This window comes from Felis catus, chromosome D1, assembly GCF_018350175.1.
Source record: "Felis catus isolate Fca126 chromosome D1, F.catus_Fca126_mat1.0, whole genome shotgun sequence".
Classification (NCBI taxonomy): domain Eukaryota; kingdom Metazoa; phylum Chordata; class Mammalia; order Carnivora; family Felidae; genus Felis; species Felis catus.
This window is the reverse complement of record NC_058377.1, coordinates 26,971,961-26,990,828: the sequence shown is the minus strand read 5'-3', so window position 1 is coordinate 26,990,828 and position 18,868 is coordinate 26,971,961. Positions and strand designations below refer to the sequence as shown.

Below are 18,868 nucleotides of genomic sequence, written 5' to 3'. Positions count from 1 at the left end.
ACACTCAGGTCAGTTATAGCAGGCAGTTTATCTCCTAGCATCAAGTCCCTCCCCTGATTCCTCATTGGCTGAGTACCACAAAGGTTACAGCCTTATCCAGAAGTCACCTATGCTCATTTAAGGCCAAAAAGTAGTCTGATTGGAACAAATGTACATTCCTTAAGGTGATGCAGAAACTTCAGTTCTTTGGCACAGGCTCATTGCAAAGCCCGCAAAAAATAAGCCCGTGAAATGGAAGACAGGGAAAAGTGAAGTGTCAGGAAGTGAAGTGTCTTAGGGTTTGGGACTCCATTGTGCAGAGAGGGCGGGGCGGGGGGGCTCATACATATTTCTAGACAGCACAGCTTTTATTTGGTATTTCAGAAAACGAATTATCTCACTTCTCATACCACCTAAAATATACTTGAAATGCGTTTCTTGTAGAAACTTGTAGAAATAGTGTATTTGGGTAATTTTCCATCTTTCTGTCTTTTTTCAATCCAATCTGATAGTCCTGTCTTTTAATTGGTATGTTTAGGCTGTTTACAATGAATGTAACAATGAGTGAAGTTTGATGAGTTGGGCCTCCTTTTTTTTCACCCATGCCCCACTTATGGAACCTTTGGCACAACTGAGAATACTGGGACCCCAGTCATCCTTGTCTCAGCTCATGAAGTGATGGTTCCTTAACAGACAAGTGAAACTAGAAGACCACCAGTTATTATTCCCCCTTCACCAAGCACTCAACACCTAGAGCAGGGGTATTGCTGAGAGAGGAGCTTGCCGTTATCTCCATCCTCTGCTCCAGAGCTCATCTCAGAGATTTTGCCTGGGAGGAGAAGCAGACCATGAAACAGTTCCTCATCTCTTCTCAAAACAACTGACTTCATTTGAAACACAGTGTGTAGAACTTCAAAATTACAGGTGCTCTCAAGAACAGTAGTTGTGTTGAAAGGCAATTGGGAAAAGACTGTATTTAGTCAACCTACAGCCTAGACTGCTGGATGGTCTGCAGGAGAGAACCAAAAGAATAAGACGACCTATGGTCACAACAAATATCAAATCAAGGATCTCAGAAGCTGTTCCCTCAAAGGAGCCATAATTGGTTTGGATTAATTTATAGAGCAATTTATGCCCCAGGTCACTGTTGAAAAACAACAGAGCAATTAGTGGAATTTAACATCTGAGTGTGGTAAGGGAAAAGAGAGCCCTACTGATACCACTGTAAGTCTGGTAACTGTGGACATATCCAAAGATGCACCTCCCTGAGGAGTGACCTCAGAGGATTAACACTGTGGGTATTGGGGTGTCAGAATAGAGGTCACTTTAAAAAATCTAGCTAGCCACTAAAAAATAAAGCAGATATCAATAATAAATATCAGGAAGTGGGGTGAGGGAACAGTAACTGGAGTTGCTTACAATATATTGTTGGATTTGTCCTGTTTCCAACAAAAAAAATTGTAAAACATGCAGAGAAATAAATTATGACCCAAACACTGGGGGGAAAGCAGGCCACACAAAAACTGCCTGTGCCTATAGCAGACCAGATGTCAGATATAACAGAAAAAGACTCCAACGTAGCCATTTATAAGTGTGTTCACAGAACTAAAGGATAATGATTGAAGACGTAAAGGAATGTATAGTAGCCAGTATTAAATAGAAACTGAAAAAGAACGAAATGGAAATTTTAGAATTGAAAAGTACAGTAACTGAAGTTTAAAAAAATTTATTATTATTTTTTTGCTATTATCTGGCAGGAAAAAGATTTAGGAAACTTGAACATAGCTCAGTAGAGATTATACAAACCAAAGAACAGAGAGAAAAAAAGATAAAAGTGAATAGTCTCAGAAAAATCTGGGACACCATCTAGCACACCAACATATGTATAAATGGGAATACTAGAAGAACTAGAGAGAGGGGTGAGGAACAGAAAAAAAAAAAAAATTCAAAGAAATAATGGCAGAAAACATCCCAAATTTCTTGAAGAATGTAATCTACACATCCAGGAAACTCTGTGAACTCCCAAGTAAGAAAAATGCAAAAAGACCTATAAGCTGACACATTATAGTAAAAATGCTGAAAGTCAAAGAAAAGGAGAAAATCTTGAAAGCAGCAAGAGAAAACAGCTCTATAATGGAACCCTCCCTCAGGTTAACAGATGACTTCCTAGGAAAAAGTGGAGGCCAGGAAACAGTTGGAAAATACACTCAATGTGTCCTTCAAAGAAGGAAACTGTCAACCAAGAATTCTATATTGTCTTTCTAAAATGAAAAGCAAAATATTTTACCAAATAGATAAAAACTGAATTTCTTACTGGCAGTCTTGCCTTACAAGGAATACTAAAAGAAAACCTAAGGCTGAAAGCAAATGACCCCAGATGGTAATTTGAACACATGCATGCATGCATGCAAAAAAAAAGGCACTGATATAGGTAGATATGTAATTCTAAAAAACAGTAGAAATGAATATTTTTCTCCTCATAACTGATTTAAAAAGCAAGTTATAAAATATGTATATAGTATAATGTTGGGCCTATAACATGGAATGTATTTGCCAGTAACAGCACAAAAATGGTAGGTGGGAACAAAGCTTTATTGGGATATACAAATGACTACAGATGGTAAAGTAATAATCATAACCATGTGTTTGTAACATTTATAGATATATATAAAGAATACTATAAAAGAGGGAAGTGAATAGAATTATATATGAGTAATGTTTTATATGTCACTAGCATTATTCTAGTAAAAATCTGAAGCTGATTCTGATAAGTTTAAGGTTTCTATGGTAAATTTTTGAGCAACTACTGAAAATATAACAAAAAAAATAGTGGAAAATTGTGGAAGAGATTAAAGTTCTACATTAGAAAATGTTCACTTAATGCAGAAGAAAGCACTACAGGAAGAATAATGGAACAAAAAAGATAAAACATACAAAAACAAAGTAGAATGGCACACATAAACCCAGTATGTCAGTAATATTAAATATGAATGAATTAAACAGTCAAAAAGCAGATATCAAACTGGAATAAAAAACATGAGCTAGCTATATGCTGTCTACAGGACATACATTTTAGATTCAAAGATAGATATAAATTGAAAGTAAAAAGGGATAGCAAAAGATATATCATGCAAACAGCAACTACAAGAAAGCTGACCTGGTGGTACCAACAACAGACCAAATAGACTTCTACAAAAAGTTGCTAGAGACATTTTATGATAAAAGGGTCATTTTGTCAGGAAAATAATAATTACAGTACCAAAATAAGTATAACAAAAATGGATAGAAATGAAGAGAGGAACAGATAATTCAACATTAGTAGTTGAAGACTTCAATATACTGCTTTCAGTAGTGTATAGCTAGACAGAATCACCAGGAAATAAGCACTATAAACCAGCTAGACCTAGAAGACATCTATAGAACAGTTACCCAGCAACAAGAGTAGAACACACATTCTCATATAGCATATGGAACATTCTCCAATTGTAGACCATAGGCTAGGTCATAAACCAATAAATTTTAAAAGGTTGAGATAATGCAAAGTATGTTCTGAGAATCGAATGGTGTGAAATTAGAAATCAATAATAGCAGGAAAATGTTTCGGAAACTCAAAAATATGTGAAAATAAAACAACACACTCCTAAATAACCAGTGGGTCGCAGAAGAAATCAAACAGGAAATCAGAAAACATTCTGAGGTAAATGAAAATAAAGATACAACATGCAGAAATTTATATGCAGTAGTAGCAGAGCTTAGATGCACACGTATAACTGTAAATGCCTATATTAAGAGAGAAGGAAGATCTCAAGTTAAAAACCAACCTTCCACCTGAAGACACTGGAAAAAGAGCAAACTAAACCTAGAAAATAATAAAAATTATAAAGTAATACTATGAGGGGCGCCTGGGTGGCGCAGTCGGTTAAGCGTCCGACTTCAGCCAGGTCACGATCTCGCGGTCTGGGAGTTCGAGCCCCGCGTCAGGCTCTGGGCTGATGGCTCAGAGCCTGGAGCCTGTTTCCGATTCTGTGTCTCCCTCCCTCTCTGCCCCTCCCCCGTTCATGCTCTGTCTCTCTCTGTCCCAAAAATAAATAAAAACGTTGAAAAAAAAATTAAAAAAAAAAATAAAGTAATACTATGAACAATGAACCCTCAAAAACGAAATTAAGAATACCGTTCCATTCACAGTAGCATCAAAAAGAATACTTGGAAGAAATCTGACAAAGGAAATGTAAAACTTTTTTTTTTAATGTTTATTCATTTTTGAAAGAGACCTCATGACCTGGGGAGGGGCAGAGAGGGAGACACAGAAACTGAAGCAGGCTCCAGATTCTGAGCTCTCAGCGCAGAGCTTGACAGGGCTCAAACTCACAAACCATGAGATCATGATCTGAGCCGAAGTCAGACGCTTAACCAGCTGAGCCACCCAGGCACCCCAAAATATTTTTGAAAGAAATTAAAGATAGTCTAAATATATAGAAAAATACCCCATGTTCATGGATTGAAAGACTCAATGTTGTAAAGATGACATTACTCCCCAAACTGATCTACAAATTGAGCACAGTCCCACCTGACTCTTTGTAGAGATTGACAACCTGATTCTAAAATTCATATTTTGTAGTTGCAAGGAATCCAGAATAGGCAAAGCAATACTGCAAAAGGACAAATTCAGATGACTCACCCTTCCTGATTTCAGAGGGACTACAAAGCAACAGTGACCAAAGCATTTTACTGGTATAAAGATAGACATATAGAACAATGGAAAATAGGGGCACCTGGGTGGCTCAGTCGGTTGAGCGTCGGACTTCAGCTCAGGTCATGATCTCACAGCTCATGAGTTCGAGCCCCGCGCCAGGCTCTGTGCTGATAGCTCAGAGCCTGGAGCATGCTTTTCAGATTCTGTGTCTGCCTCTCACCCTGCCCCTAACCTACTCTCATTCTGTCTCTGTCTCTCTCAAAAATAAATAAACATTTAAAAAAATTCAAAACAAAACAATGGAATAGAATCGAGAATCCAGGTATAAACCCATACATCTGTGCTTAACTCATTTTCAACAAGGGTGCCAAGACCATTCAGTGGGGGAAAATAGTCTTTTTAAGAAATTGTGCTGTGGGGCGCCTGGGTGGCGCAGTCGGTTAAGCGTCCGACTTCAGCCAGGTCACGATCTCGCGGTCCGTGAGTTCGAGCCCCGCGTCAGGCTCTGGGCTGATGGCTCAGAGCCTGGAGCCTGTTTCCGATTCTGTGTCTCCCTCTCTCTCTGCCCCTCCCCCGCTCATGCTCTGTCTCTCTCTGTCCCAAAAATAAATAAACGTTGGAAAAAAAAAAAAAATTGTGCTGTGACAGCTGGAGAGCCACATACAAAGAATGAGGTTGAACTTCATACCACATATTAAAAAAAAAATAACTCAAAAATCAAAGACCTAACTGTAAGAAGTAAAACTATAAGAAGACATAAGGGTAAAAACTCATGATGTTGGATTTGACAAAGGATTCTCAAATATGACACCAAAAGCGCAAGCAACAAAAGGAAAAAATAGATGTTCTGCTTCATCAAAATTTAAAACTTTTGTGCTTCAAAGGACACTGTCAAGAAAGTGAAATGACAACCCACAGAATGAGAGAAAATGTACGTAAACCCTATGTCTGATAAGCAACTTGTATGTAGAGTATATAAGAACTTTTACATTATAGTTCAGTAAGATGACAACGAATAACCCAGGTTAAAAATGGACAAAGCATCTGAATAGACATTCCTCCAGAGGTTATACAAATAGCCAATAAGCACATGAAAAGACGCCTGACATCATTAGTTATCCGGGAAATGCAAATCAAAACCACAATGAAATACCACTTCACACCCACTAGGATGGCTAGACTCAAAATGTCAGCATACTAAAAAAATCTTTGAATTTAAACACTTTTAAAAGGGTGAATTGTATGGGATGTGAATTATGTCTGAAGCTGTTTTATAAAATATATAGTCATGTTACATATTAATAATTTCTTGATATCAGATAGTAAAAACAAATTTCCAATTATCTCATAAATTTATTATTGTTCATTTGTTTCAAATAAGATACTTCTGCACAGTGTGATTGATTCATAAAATCTTTTAAGTCTCTTTTAATCTACAAGTTCCCTATTTTAGTTCCCTCTTTATGTCTTTTTTTCGCCTTGCTATTTATTAGTTTTAAAAAACAAGTTTTTTGTCCTATGGAGTTTCTCATAATCTAGATTTTGCTGTTTGCATTGCAGTGGTATAGTTTAACATGTTCCTGTCACCGCTGTATTTCTTGTGAATTGATAGTTGGGTTTAAAGTTTTGTTCAGTCTTTTTTACTGCCTTTGTCAAGTTGTAAACCATTGATCAATACCTCTTCATTTGGGGGTGGGGGTTGCAAAATGGTTATCTTATACTTCTGATATTCATTTATTAGCTGGAACATTTCTAAAGAGAAGCCTCCTTTCATATTGTTTGATTATCCAAAAATACCATTTGTATTGAAAAGCCAGGATAAATGCCTTATTCTTTCCTGTCTTTTAAAACCAGTTTTCAAAATAATTATTTGTTTCAATAGCATCTTTTAAAGGTGACAAATTAGCTTTGCTTTTGTTTCTAGTGTTAGATGAGCTCATGAATCTAAACCTGTTTCATGTGTTTATTAAAGAAGCTATCTTTAAAAGCCTCCTTGCTGTCTGTTAAGATGTTCCAGGTAGACATTTACTGGCCCAGAAATGCAATCAGCCATTTCTCTAAAGAGCCATGATTCTTTTTAGTGGGAAATGGAATTTGGAAGCCAGTCTAGGTGCTAGAGGTATTCATTATGAGTTCATACTGATACTTTTAATTCAAATTTAAGATTTTATAAATTCTAATTGCAACTTTTTATTTACCTTCAACCCTTGATAATAAATACATATAGATACAGTACTATATATCTATACAGTACATACATATAGATACAGTACTATATACATAGCCAGACCAGATAGAAATAAAATCTATCCATTCACATATTTCAAAGACTCTTCTGTGTATATTATGCTAGATACTAGACAGGATCAAAAAATAAATTAGATACCGTAAAGTGTTTTCACTAAATCCTTTTGTTCTGCCTGCCCCAAGCTTCTCACAGCTTGCCTTCACATTCTTTCTTACATGTTCTTTAGATGTCTTTAGTTCTAACAAAATCAATAGAATGAGATTCATCAGTGACTTACATAGGTCCAGCCCTAACCTCTTCCCTGAACTCCAGATCAGAATGGGCAATTTCATATATAAATTTATACAAATATTCCTCTCAAAAGTTTTCCAAATTTAGTATGTCTAAAACCAAAATATTCTTTCTGTTCATCATTAATCCCTACCAAAACCATTCTTTTTTCATTCTCTATCTTGTTTGGTGAAAACACCATCCGCTCAGTCACCCCCATGTCGGAGACCTAGAATCAGATTCTTCTCTCCTAGCTACTCCCCTACCTGATCCCTGATAGGAAATCATGCCTAGGTCGTTTTGCCTCCCAAATATTCCTTAGATGTATTTTCTCTATCCTCGGTGCTTTATTTTATCATATACTCATACTGTTAACGATAGCTACCCTCAAATCTACCCTCTGAATTGCCATCAGAATAACCAAAAAAAATGTAGATATAACTATACTACTCCCCAATGGCTACTCATACCTATTGAATAAGATCTCATTAGGTCCTTAGCAGTGGCATAAACAAACATAAGTGCCTTGAGCAAAGCAATATCCCAAGTCTCAATTTCCTCTGTAAAATCGGATTATCATTTTACGTCATATGTGATAACAGGTTTAAAGCTCCTACTGTTAACATCTGCTACAGAGTAGATAGTCACCTGGTATAGACAACTTCATATATTTCCAGCTGGATATTCCTTTTCTTAGAGGCATCTTAAAATCAGTGTCCCTTTCCGTAACCTTCTTTCTTTGATTGGTTTTAATTAGGATATAGGATTGAAATGAAATTATCTCAGTTCAGTTTTCACATAATGAAAACCTTGTTAGTATCATTGGGAGAGGTAGTGTCCAGTTTTAAATGTGTCAGTATTTAAACATGCAAATTCTTATTAAATATTAAGTTTTCCCATCTTCCCAAATTAGTTTCAAGATTAGCAGTCTTCATCACTTTTTCTTTTATCACTTTAGGCAGCCATCTCACTTTATATGCTAAGAGCTACTCCATTTTAATCTCAAATCCTCTGATAATTTTTATTAGCCAATCTCTAAATCAAAATAAACATAATTCAAGATATGATCTGTGTCATAAATAGAGTAGACATGAAATTTGATCTCCATTTCACTTCTATTCTGACTTTTTCTGGAGGTAATAATAGTAACTAACATGTATTGGATGCTTACTTAATACCAGAAATTGTGCTAATTTAATCCTCTTGACTGTCTTGGAAGTGTGATTTCCATTATTCCTTTTACATAGGAGCAAACAAGAATAGACAGATGAAGTAACTTGACTGAGATTTAATTCCTTACTTATAATTGGAAGAGTCAGCATTCAAAACCTAAGATTTGTCTAACTTAAACCTTTTTTTTTTTCTACAACTAGGCTATATACCTTATTTGTCAAAAACATTTCAACCCAACTGCAAAATGACCACATAGGATTTAGCAGCTACTGCTTACTGCTTTCATAAGCATGTATGCTATTCATCAGGGATTTGGAATAAAAGGGAGGGGTGGGCAGGAAGGAAACTATTTCTGAATTACTAGTTCAAATTGCAAACTATTACACAAATAGATTTTATTACTTTTAAGTGCTGCATGAATTCTACATTAGTATAAATTGGAATTAAGTAATATTTTATTCAAGAATTTTGAATGAGCTCTTAATCTATAACTACATACATATTCATATACATATACACACGGGAAAATGAGAAGTTTCTTTAAAAGAATTACGTAATTGATAAAAATTTCAGGTTATACTCTCTGGCTTCCAAAGTATCCATATTATGGATGACTTTTTCAAATAGTGTAGTTTCATCATAAGTTTTGTCACAATATATGATATTGCAGTATCTCCAAAATATGTTAGCCCATGTCATTTTTTTATTATAGAATTTATCATGAGACTCAGTTTCCACAGACATGTATTGGGAGATGCATATCATAAATGCATGGTATACAAGGCATTTCCCAGTCTAATCTTCATCTTCCTCTCTTCCCATACAGCTAGCTATATCAGACTTTGTAGTTTATATGTGTAACCATTACATTGAACAAGCATAACTTGTGGAAGCTACTCATAATCCATTTTATTTTTGTCTTCCATTGTCCATTTAAGTGTATTCTGTGGTGTTAAGTTCTTCCTTCGGCTCCTTGAAGGGCAAGTCTTTTCTGGTTACTTTCAGGAATTGACTGTTTTCAAGAACTAATAAACTTAACTCAGAGTTAAAGGATTCCCTCCTTTCCCACCTCAGTTGTACCATAGGCCTATAGTGAAAAGTGAGGTTTGTTTGGCTTCCTTTTTCTTTCGGTTTTTCTCCTCTTTGTCCTTTTATTCCTCTTCATTTGCTAACTGTGGTTTCTGGCCTCTTCAGGTTGAGAGAGGCAAGGGTTGAGTAAGAATAAAAGATCTTTAATAGTAATAAAAGCAGCAGCAACTAATATTTAATACAACATTTATTTTCTGCTAGGTACTGTACATATATTAGACCAGTTAATCCTCAGAAATCTCTGAGGTGTATTCTGTTATCCCTTTTTTTTTTTACTGTTGAAGAAGTTAAAAGCACAGGTTAGTGACTTGCCTAAGGTCACCAGCCTGCTGAACATAAAGGCAGTGCCAGGATGCAAACCCAGCACTCTGGCTCCATAGTCCCTTCTCAACCACTCTACTGTGTTGTTTTTATATACTGTTGGGAGATGATAAGCATACTTCCTAGTCTTGGCCAGACTTTAAATCAGACTTCTACCCTTTAGATTTTTTTCAAGTGTGACATACATTTTCCATAGACTGAAGACAAAGAGCAAACATGTCTCAACCCATTTGCCTTGCAGAAGAGTAGGAGGGAGTAGGATGGGGTTTGGAACTCAAAGCACACTGATGACTGTCTGCAAAAATCCTTTTGTAACATTTAACTCTTTGAACATTGTAGGTGAATATAACTCAAAGTTGAAAGACTGTTTTCTACTACCTTATTGCATAGGTGGACTTGCATCTCACTTTGGCCAGCAGTATCTGAGGCCTCTACCCAAACCAAGATTGAAATGGTTTCATTTCAAGACCCCCGTGCACATGCTCTCCAAATGCCATTTAATTCCCTGCCTTCGACATCTTTGTTCATGCAGATAGTCCCTGGATTAAGACTATGTCACTTGCTCTGAAGGCATGTGCTTTCCTCCCTGAACCACATGATCCCAATCAAACCAAGCACTCTTTATAAGCCAGGCTTTTAAAGAAACCAGTTTACTATAGTTCAGCAAATCAAAGAAAAACTTTATATATAGTCCTCCCATTTTCTTTCTCTCCATTTCATTCCTATGAGAGAAATCAGCAAGTATGTTAAACGGTGGTTTGCTTAGACCAGTTTTAGCTGCTTAGTTGTGTCGTGGTTATTTGACTTTGGGAATGGTGTATAAAGTAGATTTGTATTTGAACTCATCTTTGATAATGGTCAGATAATTACTTCAGTGGCCTTGCCTGGCTATCTTGACAAAGGGCTTTATGACTTTTATCCTTTCTGTTATCAGACAAGAAAGAGTCTCAGATTGAACCTTTTGTCTTCCCATGTTAGAATATTCAGTGGCCTTATATTTATTCAACTGGAAAGCTTTAGGTTTTTTCTTTTCTTTTTTCTCCTTCACATACACATTTATCTGCATAGAACATTCAAAGGGATGTTTATGGGATTGTTTGATGTTTGAGCTGACATTGCCTTCTGCATGCTCACATTTTTTAAAAAATTTTTATTTTAACTCCAGTATAGTTGACATACAGTGTTATATTAGTGTCATGTGCATGCTCACATTTAGAATGTCATACGGTGCCCATTAACAGTTTGCCAATACAATGCATAGATTGCACAGGGAGGCACATCATGATGGTGAGCAGTCATTGAGATCACTGTGTGATCCCATGATAGCCTGGAACTCCTTTCAAATGCTTTATCACCTGGAAGAATTCTACTTTCATTAGGCCCTATCCTCAGTGATGCCTCTTCTACCTTGTACATTCAGAATTATTTCATTTGTTGCTTTCACTCGTGTATGCTGCACACCTTTTGTACCTTGGTTAGGAACATGTCTTTTTCATGAGGCCTGTAAGCTTATTGAGGTCAAAGACAGTGTTTTATTTGTACTTGTGTACCTCCCTTCACATGATAAAGTGTCTCACATCTCTTGAATCCACTATTAAGGTTTCAATAATGTGAATAAAATTGGTTATATTTTGACTATTAGAATCCTGATTCAGTCTTACTAATACTTGTGCCCAAAACAAGGGAGGTGAAAATAGTAAAGTTATGCTCAGTTATAATCCTACCATACCTGCCATATTGTGTACAGTTCTGAACACCACTTTTTTTTTTTTTTTTTTTCCCTGAGAGAGAGAGAGAGCTGGGGAGGGACAGAGGGAGAGAAAATCTTAAGCGGGCTTCATGCCCAGCACAGAGCCCAACGCAGGGCTTGATCCCATGACCCTGGGGTTATGACTTGAGCTGAAATCAAGAGTTGGACGCTCAACCGACTGAGCCACCCAGGCACCCCCCTGGGAACCAGTCTTAAAGGAACATTAAAAAGTGAAGATTGTTGACAGCAAAGAGAGCAAGCAAATTTTAAGGAGCATTTAAAGGGACTAGGGATCTTTGAAGAAGAGAAATCATAGGAAAGAATGGAATGTGATTGCCATCTTCATTTTTGAAGGCTTTTTCAAGGGGAAGGAAAAGGTAGACCTACCCTGTATGACTTCGTAGTTTTAACCAAGAGTACCTGAAACCCTGGTTTTGTAGCAGTATGCTGGAGTTTTGTTTTTTGGTTTTTTTTTTTTTTAAGAAAAAAATTTTTAATGTGCAAAAAAAAAAAAAATAAAACCAGAGGGAATAAATATCTCCTACCAATAAATACTCCTATACTCCATACTCCTATACTCCTATACTCGAATAAATACCAGTAAATACTCCTACCAATGATTCCTTTGAAGATGATGAACATTCCATTTGAATATGATACATTATTCTGTATACAGTTTCAGAAGGACCTGTATACAGTTCCTTTAGGGAACTCATGAATCTCAGGTTAAGACCTCATGTTCTCTTACGTTGTGTGTGTGGCATAGATACAAATACTCTTTCATCACGTTTTTCACTAAATATATAATAATAACTACTATTGAGTGTTCACTCTATGTCAGTAATTGTGCATTCATTTAATACTCAGAAGCAAACATTTTTCCAGGTCCATTAAAGATTCATCAACTGTAGCATCTTTTAAAATTGATGGTTGTATTTTTGAAGCATTTGAAATCTTCTTTTACCTAGAGACAACTTACAATAAGTATTTCTTCAAATTGGCTTTGTTTTGCATTTATTTCAGTACTAACAGTAAAAAAAAAAAAAAGTTATTTATCACAGATAAAATGACTGATGTACATTGTTGATATTTTTTTACACTGGGAAAGTACAGTGATCTAAGAGTCAAAGGATCCAGATCGTCGCTTTGGTTGTCATTCATTGGTCACATAACTTTTCTGAGCATTAGCTTTCTTATCTTTACTAAGGGGATAATAATAAGCCTTCCTGACTTCACATAGAGGGTGTAAAAAGAGGTTAGGGAGAAAGTGCTGTAAAAACTGAAGCATTATTAGATGTGCTAATTTAAAACTATTTGAGAGTATCAGTTTTTTGTATTTTTAGTAAATAAATGTGAAATCTTGTCAAGGCAAAACTAACTTCTTTTTTTAAGGGAAAATCCAATCAACTGATTGATTTCTAACCATTTTTTAAAATAAATTTACTTCCAGAAAGTTTGTTTCATTGTATTGGTAATATAAATAAATTATTAATGTATTAGTAATATAAATAATACAACAATAATAACTGGTTTCATTTGTTGAGCATTCACAAAGTGCCAAATGCTGTGCTAACCACAGTATATATTGTTTCATTTAATCCTGAAATAACCATGGAGGAATTGTTGAGGAAAGAATCCAGACCTATCACATTCTAAAACTTGAAGTCTTAACCACCTATATTTATTCACTTTATAGCCTAAGAGAGGCAGTATATATATAACATCGATGTTAAGAGGGTAAGCTGTGGAACCAGCCTGTCTGGATTTGAATCCTGGCTCTGCCACTTAATAACTTTCTGACTTTAGCAAGATAGTTAACCTTTTTCTGTTAAACGGGTAATGATGTACTTCTTGACAGAGCGATGACAATCAACTAAATTATCAAATGTGAAGCATTTAGAACAGTGTCTGACATATAGAAAACACTCTTTAATTGTCTTATATACAAACTATTATTATTTAAAACTATCCAGCTCCTTTAAACATTAGCTCACAGACTCCACTGATAGGAGAGTTTGGGGGAATGTTAGAGAAAATAATATATTCTCTACCTTGAACTTTCTCACTACCATCCTTCAGCTTTTTTATTTAACACAGTGGCTACATGAAAATAAAGTAAACCACCTTCTATTTCAACCACTAAACTATCAATTAATGCTTATTTTATATATTTTTTAGGACATTTCTGATTCATTTGCATCCTTGAAGAGCATCTGTAGAAGAGGAAGGAAAAGATGGGTGTGAAAACATTTACTCATAGCTCCTCTTCCCACAGCCAGGAAATGCTTGGAAAGCTAAATATGCTGCGAAATGATGGACATTTTTGTGATATCACTATTCGTGTCCAGGACAAAATCTTCCGGGCACATAAGGTGGTACTAGCAGCTTGCAGTGATTTCTTTCGCACCAAACTTGTAGGCCAAGCAGAGGATGAGAACAAGAATGTGTTGGATTTGCATCATGTTACAGTAACTGGCTTTATACCCCTTTTAGAATATGCGTACACAGCCACTCTGTCAATTAACACAGAAAATATCATTGATGTTCTAGCTGCAGCCAGCTATATGCAAATGTTCAGTGTTGCTAGCACCTGCTCAGAGTTCATGAAATCAAGCATTTTATGGAATACACCCAACAGCCAATCAGAAAAGGGTCTAGATGCTGGACAAGAAAATAACTCAAACTGCAATTTTACTTCCCGAGATGGAAGTATTTCTCCTGTGTCTTCAGAGTGCAGTGTGGTAGAAAGAACCATTCCTGTCTGCCGAGAATCCCGGAGAAAGCGCAAAAGCTACATTGTTATGTCTCCTGAAAGTCCTGTGAAGTGTAGCACGCAAACAAGTTCTCCCCAGGTATTGAATTCTTCAGCTTCCTACTCAGAAAATAGAAATCAACCAGTTGACTCTTCTTTAGCTTTTCCCTGGACTTTTCCTTTTGGAATTGATCGAAGGATTCAGCCTGATAAGTCTAAACAGGTAGAAAATACCCGGACTTTAGAATTACCCGGCCCATCTGAGACAGGTAGAAGAATGGCTGATTATGTGACTTGTGAGAGCACAAAAACTGCCTTGCCACTGGGTACCGAAGAAGATGTCCGGGTCAAAGTAGAAAGGTTAAGTGATGAGGAAGTCCATGAGGAAGTGTCTCAGCCTGTCAGTGCATCTCAGAGTTCACTGAGTGATCAGCAGACAGTGCCGGGAAGCGAACAAGTCCAAGAAGACCTTCTGATTAGTCCACAGTCTTCCTCTATAGGTATAATGTCTTCTGTGTGTTTCATGATGTTTTTCTGTGTTTTTCAAGTCAATATGAGCATTTTTAAGTATCTTTTAGATCAAAGTTTTGCGCTGGATCCTATAGGAAACATTAAAAAGAATAAAACATGATAACTGGATTTTTTTAGATGCTATTAGTACTTTTTTTTTTTTTTTTTTTTTACAAGTTATGGATTGGGAACGAGAGAGAATAGTTAAACGATTTCTGATGAGATAAAGGCAGATTATGTTACATATGAATTGTGAATTATTTTCAATGCAAAATATACCAGTTTTTAAAAATCCAGTTAGTGTTTTATTCTTTCTCAAAATATTTACTGAAAACTTACCATGTGCCAAACGTTGGGGATACATGATAAAAAAGACATAGTCTCTGCAACTGAGGATTTAATAGTCTAATTGAGAAAGCAGATGTGTAAATCTAGCACTAGGCTGGAGATATGAACAAAGTGTTAAGGCTTCACCACAAAAAGAGCAAGTTAACACTAATATATTCGAGATGTATTTTAGTTAGTAAGTACAAGTTTGCCCAGGAAAGGGAATGACATTTCTTTGAATAAAAGCACAGAGGTGTGGAAGACCTTTGCATTGTTTGGTGAGTGGCAAATTCAGTGCAAAATAATGTGAATAAAGTATGGAAGCCTTCAAGTATTGGAAATAATGAGAGAAGACAAAATGAGCAGTTGAGCATATTGTGAAGAGTCTAAACACAAGTTTCAGTTAGGATTGCATTCAACTGCAGATAACAGATCCCTTCAAAGTGGCTTAGACCAAACAGGATTTTATTTTTATCCCATAAAGTGTTCAGAAGTAGGAAGTCCAGGACTGGTATGGTGGCTTTACAGTGTAATCATTGGCCTAGGTTCCTTGTCTATTTGTATCCCTTGTATATTTATAATCCACCATCCTTAGTTGGTCAGTTTCATCGATAAATTTATTGCTTCATGGTTACATGATGTTTGCTTCATCTTTAGCCTCATATTCTAGTAAGGGGCAGTGCTTGTGTCAGAAAAGCACAGATGTTCCCAGAAATCCCTAAAAAGCTTCTGCCAGATTATGTCATGTGGTCTTCCCTAGCTATAAGGGAATTTGAGAAGATGTATATTCAGTGGGTATATAACTGCCTCAAACAAAATTGGAGAATGGATATTGTGTGCAACTAGCAGTGTCTGTCACAGCTAGGCCATTTAAGTTTGAATTTTATCCTAGTGGTGATAAGGAGTCTACCTTAAAGGGAATAAAAATAACACATTTACAGATAGTTGGGAAAATTAATTTAGTATTGGTATGCAGTGGAGGTTGGCTAGACAGAGACAGTCTCAGAAACCAGTTACACTAGTTGTTTTTGTATGAATGAAGATGCTTAGAGTAAAACTATAAAGACAATGGATATTAAGAGATTGAGAGACTTCATAAAGGGAGAATCATTACTACCTCATGATGTTGAATATAGGGATTGAGGGAATGGGAAAGGTTAGAGACCTCTAGGTGACTAGAAAAATAGTGATAACATTTTATGTTCATTGATTTTTGTCATAATTTTTCATATTATCTAAATAGAAATGTCTTATTATAATTAATCTTTTACAGTTACTTTTTCTTAGTGAATGGTACAAAAAATATTGGTAATTATATAATGGGTAGGAGTCTATGAAATTCAGTTACTATGACTTGAAAATCATTGGAAGAAGGTGGGAACCTAGTTTTAAGAATAAGTCAACAAGGTCAATTTGGTTAATTATGCTTGGGTGATGGTCCAAGTAATGTTATGCTACAAAGCAGTTGAAAAAGGAAGATTGGTGAAATCAAGACTGAAGATTTCCAGTTTCGGTTTTTTGTTTTTGTTTTCTTTTTTAACTTTTTGTTTTTAATGTTTATTTTTGAGAGAGAGAGACATACAGAGTATGAACAGGGGAGGGGCAGGGAGAGAGGGAGACACAGAATCCGAAGCAGTCTCCAGGCTCCAGGCTCCGAACTGTCAGCACAGAGCTGGATGTGGGGCTCAAACCCATGAATCACGAGATCATGACCCTAGCTGAAGTCACACTTAACTAACTGAGCCACCCAAGCGCCCCTGAGTCTTTTTCTTTTAGCAGTGATCGAATGAATCTCAAGGAAAAAATATATATAAGAGCTAAAACCAAAGGACTGATCCTTAAGAAATAGCTATCTTCAGGGAGAAAAGAAAAGCCAATAAAAAATAATGAGGATTTCTCCAAAAGGTTGGAGAACCAGGAATGCTGTATTAACTTTGTTGATTTCTTGAATTTTGACCCACTCTATGAATTTCCCAGTGTTGCCACAACAAAGTGTACCACAACTGGATTATTTTAAACAATAGAAGTTTATTCTTTCGTAGTTCAGAAGGCCAGAAGTCTGAAATCAAGGTGTCAGCAAGGCCGTGCTCCTTTGAAGTCTGTAGAGGATTCTTTTCTTGCCTCTTTCCAACTTCTGGCAGTTACTAGTACTTGCTTTTCTTCAACTTGTAGTTGCATCCCCCTGATTTATACCTGTCTTCATGTGCCTTCCTTGTGTTTTTGGCATCAAATCTCCCTTACCTTACAAAGACACCATTTCTTGTATCAGGGCCCCCCTACTCAGGATGACCTTGTCTAACTTGATTACATCTGCAAAGACCCTATTTCCAAATAGGGTCACATTCCTAGGTATCGGGGGTTAGGACTTGAATATATCTTTTTTAGGGAGACACAGTTCTACCCACAGCACCAATTAAAGATCATATTCCTGAATTTGGATCAAGTCATATTTTCTTTTCTTTCTTTCTTTTTTTTTTTATTTTAAATCCAGTATAATTATCATATAGTGTTATATTGTTTCAGGGGTACAATATAGTGATTCACCAATCCGTACATTACATGGTGCTCATCATGATACATGTACCCTATTTTTGAGAGAGAGAGCACAAGCAGGGAAGGGGCAGAGGGAGAGAGGAAGACGCAGAATCTGAGACAGACTCCAGGCTCTGAGCTGTCAGCACAGAGCCTGACGGGGGGCTCAAACTCGAGAATGATGAGGTCATGACCTGAGCTGAAGTCGGACACCCAACCGACTGAGCCACCCAAGCGCCTCGGGTGATACGTGTACTCTTAATTCCCTTTACCTATTTCACTCAAACTACCCCTCCACCTTCCCCATGGTAACATCAGTTCTCTATATTTAAGAGTGTTTTCGGTTTTCTTTTTTTTTTCCTTTGTTTTGTTTCTTAAATTCCACATATGAGTGAAATCATATGGTATTTCTCTTTCTCTGACTTATTTCACTTAGCATTTTACCCTCTAGGTCCATCCATGTTATTCCAGATGGTGGGATTTCATTCTTTTTTAATGGCTGAGCAGTATTGATTGCTTTGTGTGTGTATATGTGTACACACATATACACACACTACATCTTTATCCATTCATCTGTTGATGGACATGAGTCAAGATAGTTTTGAAGGGTTCAAGTGAACACACATTCAGTAATGTATTTGATGGCAGGAGATGTTAGCTATATGTTCATATGAGTTTTTGTTAAATTACTAGTCTTTAGTCCTCAACATTTTCTGAATAATTAACTATTTAATGAATATTACTGTTTTTAAGTATATTTATTTACTTAGCAGGGGAGGGGCAGAGGGGGATAGTAGAGAGAATCCCAAGCAGGTTCCATGCTGTCAGCGCAGAGCCTGACACGGGGATTGATCCCATGAATCAGGAGATCATGGCCTGGGCCAAAATCAAGAGTTAGACATTCAACCAACTGAACCACCCAGGTGTACCTGAATATTACTGTTTTAATCGTTTATCTTAGAACTTAGAAACCAAATATTAATCTTAATATCTTGGTAACTAGGCATGTGAAATAGTCTGATTTTATCACTCTCAAGTATATCTAATCAGTTCAGATTTTGCCTTTCTATCTTACTAACATGATTAAGAGAAGTTAGGAACTTCAGTAGAATATACCTATCAGTTATATAATTTACTTCCAATATATACTCTCAAAGATGTAGACTCTATTAAAGCTGACGTGTGAGTAACTATGATCTGAATATCATGTAGTCAAATAATCTA

At 36.3% G+C, this 18,868-nt stretch overlaps 1 protein-coding gene across 5 annotated transcripts in view; it reads left to right on the top strand.

Moving 5' to 3' along the window:
• Positions 1-18,868, top strand: part of ZBTB44 (zinc finger and BTB domain containing 44) — a 79,084-nt gene that overhangs the window by 24,332 nt on the left and 35,884 nt on the right. For 4 of the 5 annotated variants that reach the window (XM_023239302.2, XM_023239303.2, XR_006586126.1 and 1 more), the window contains exon 2: positions 13,702-14,775. The exons of the other annotated variant lie outside the window; for it this stretch is intronic. In XM_023239302.2, coding sequence (XP_023095070.1) covers positions 13,758-14,775 — 1,018 coding nt within the window. In that variant the 5' untranslated portion in view covers positions 13,702-13,757. The remainder of the gene's footprint in view (positions 1-13,701; positions 14,776-18,868) is intronic. 5 annotated transcript variants of the gene reach the window in all.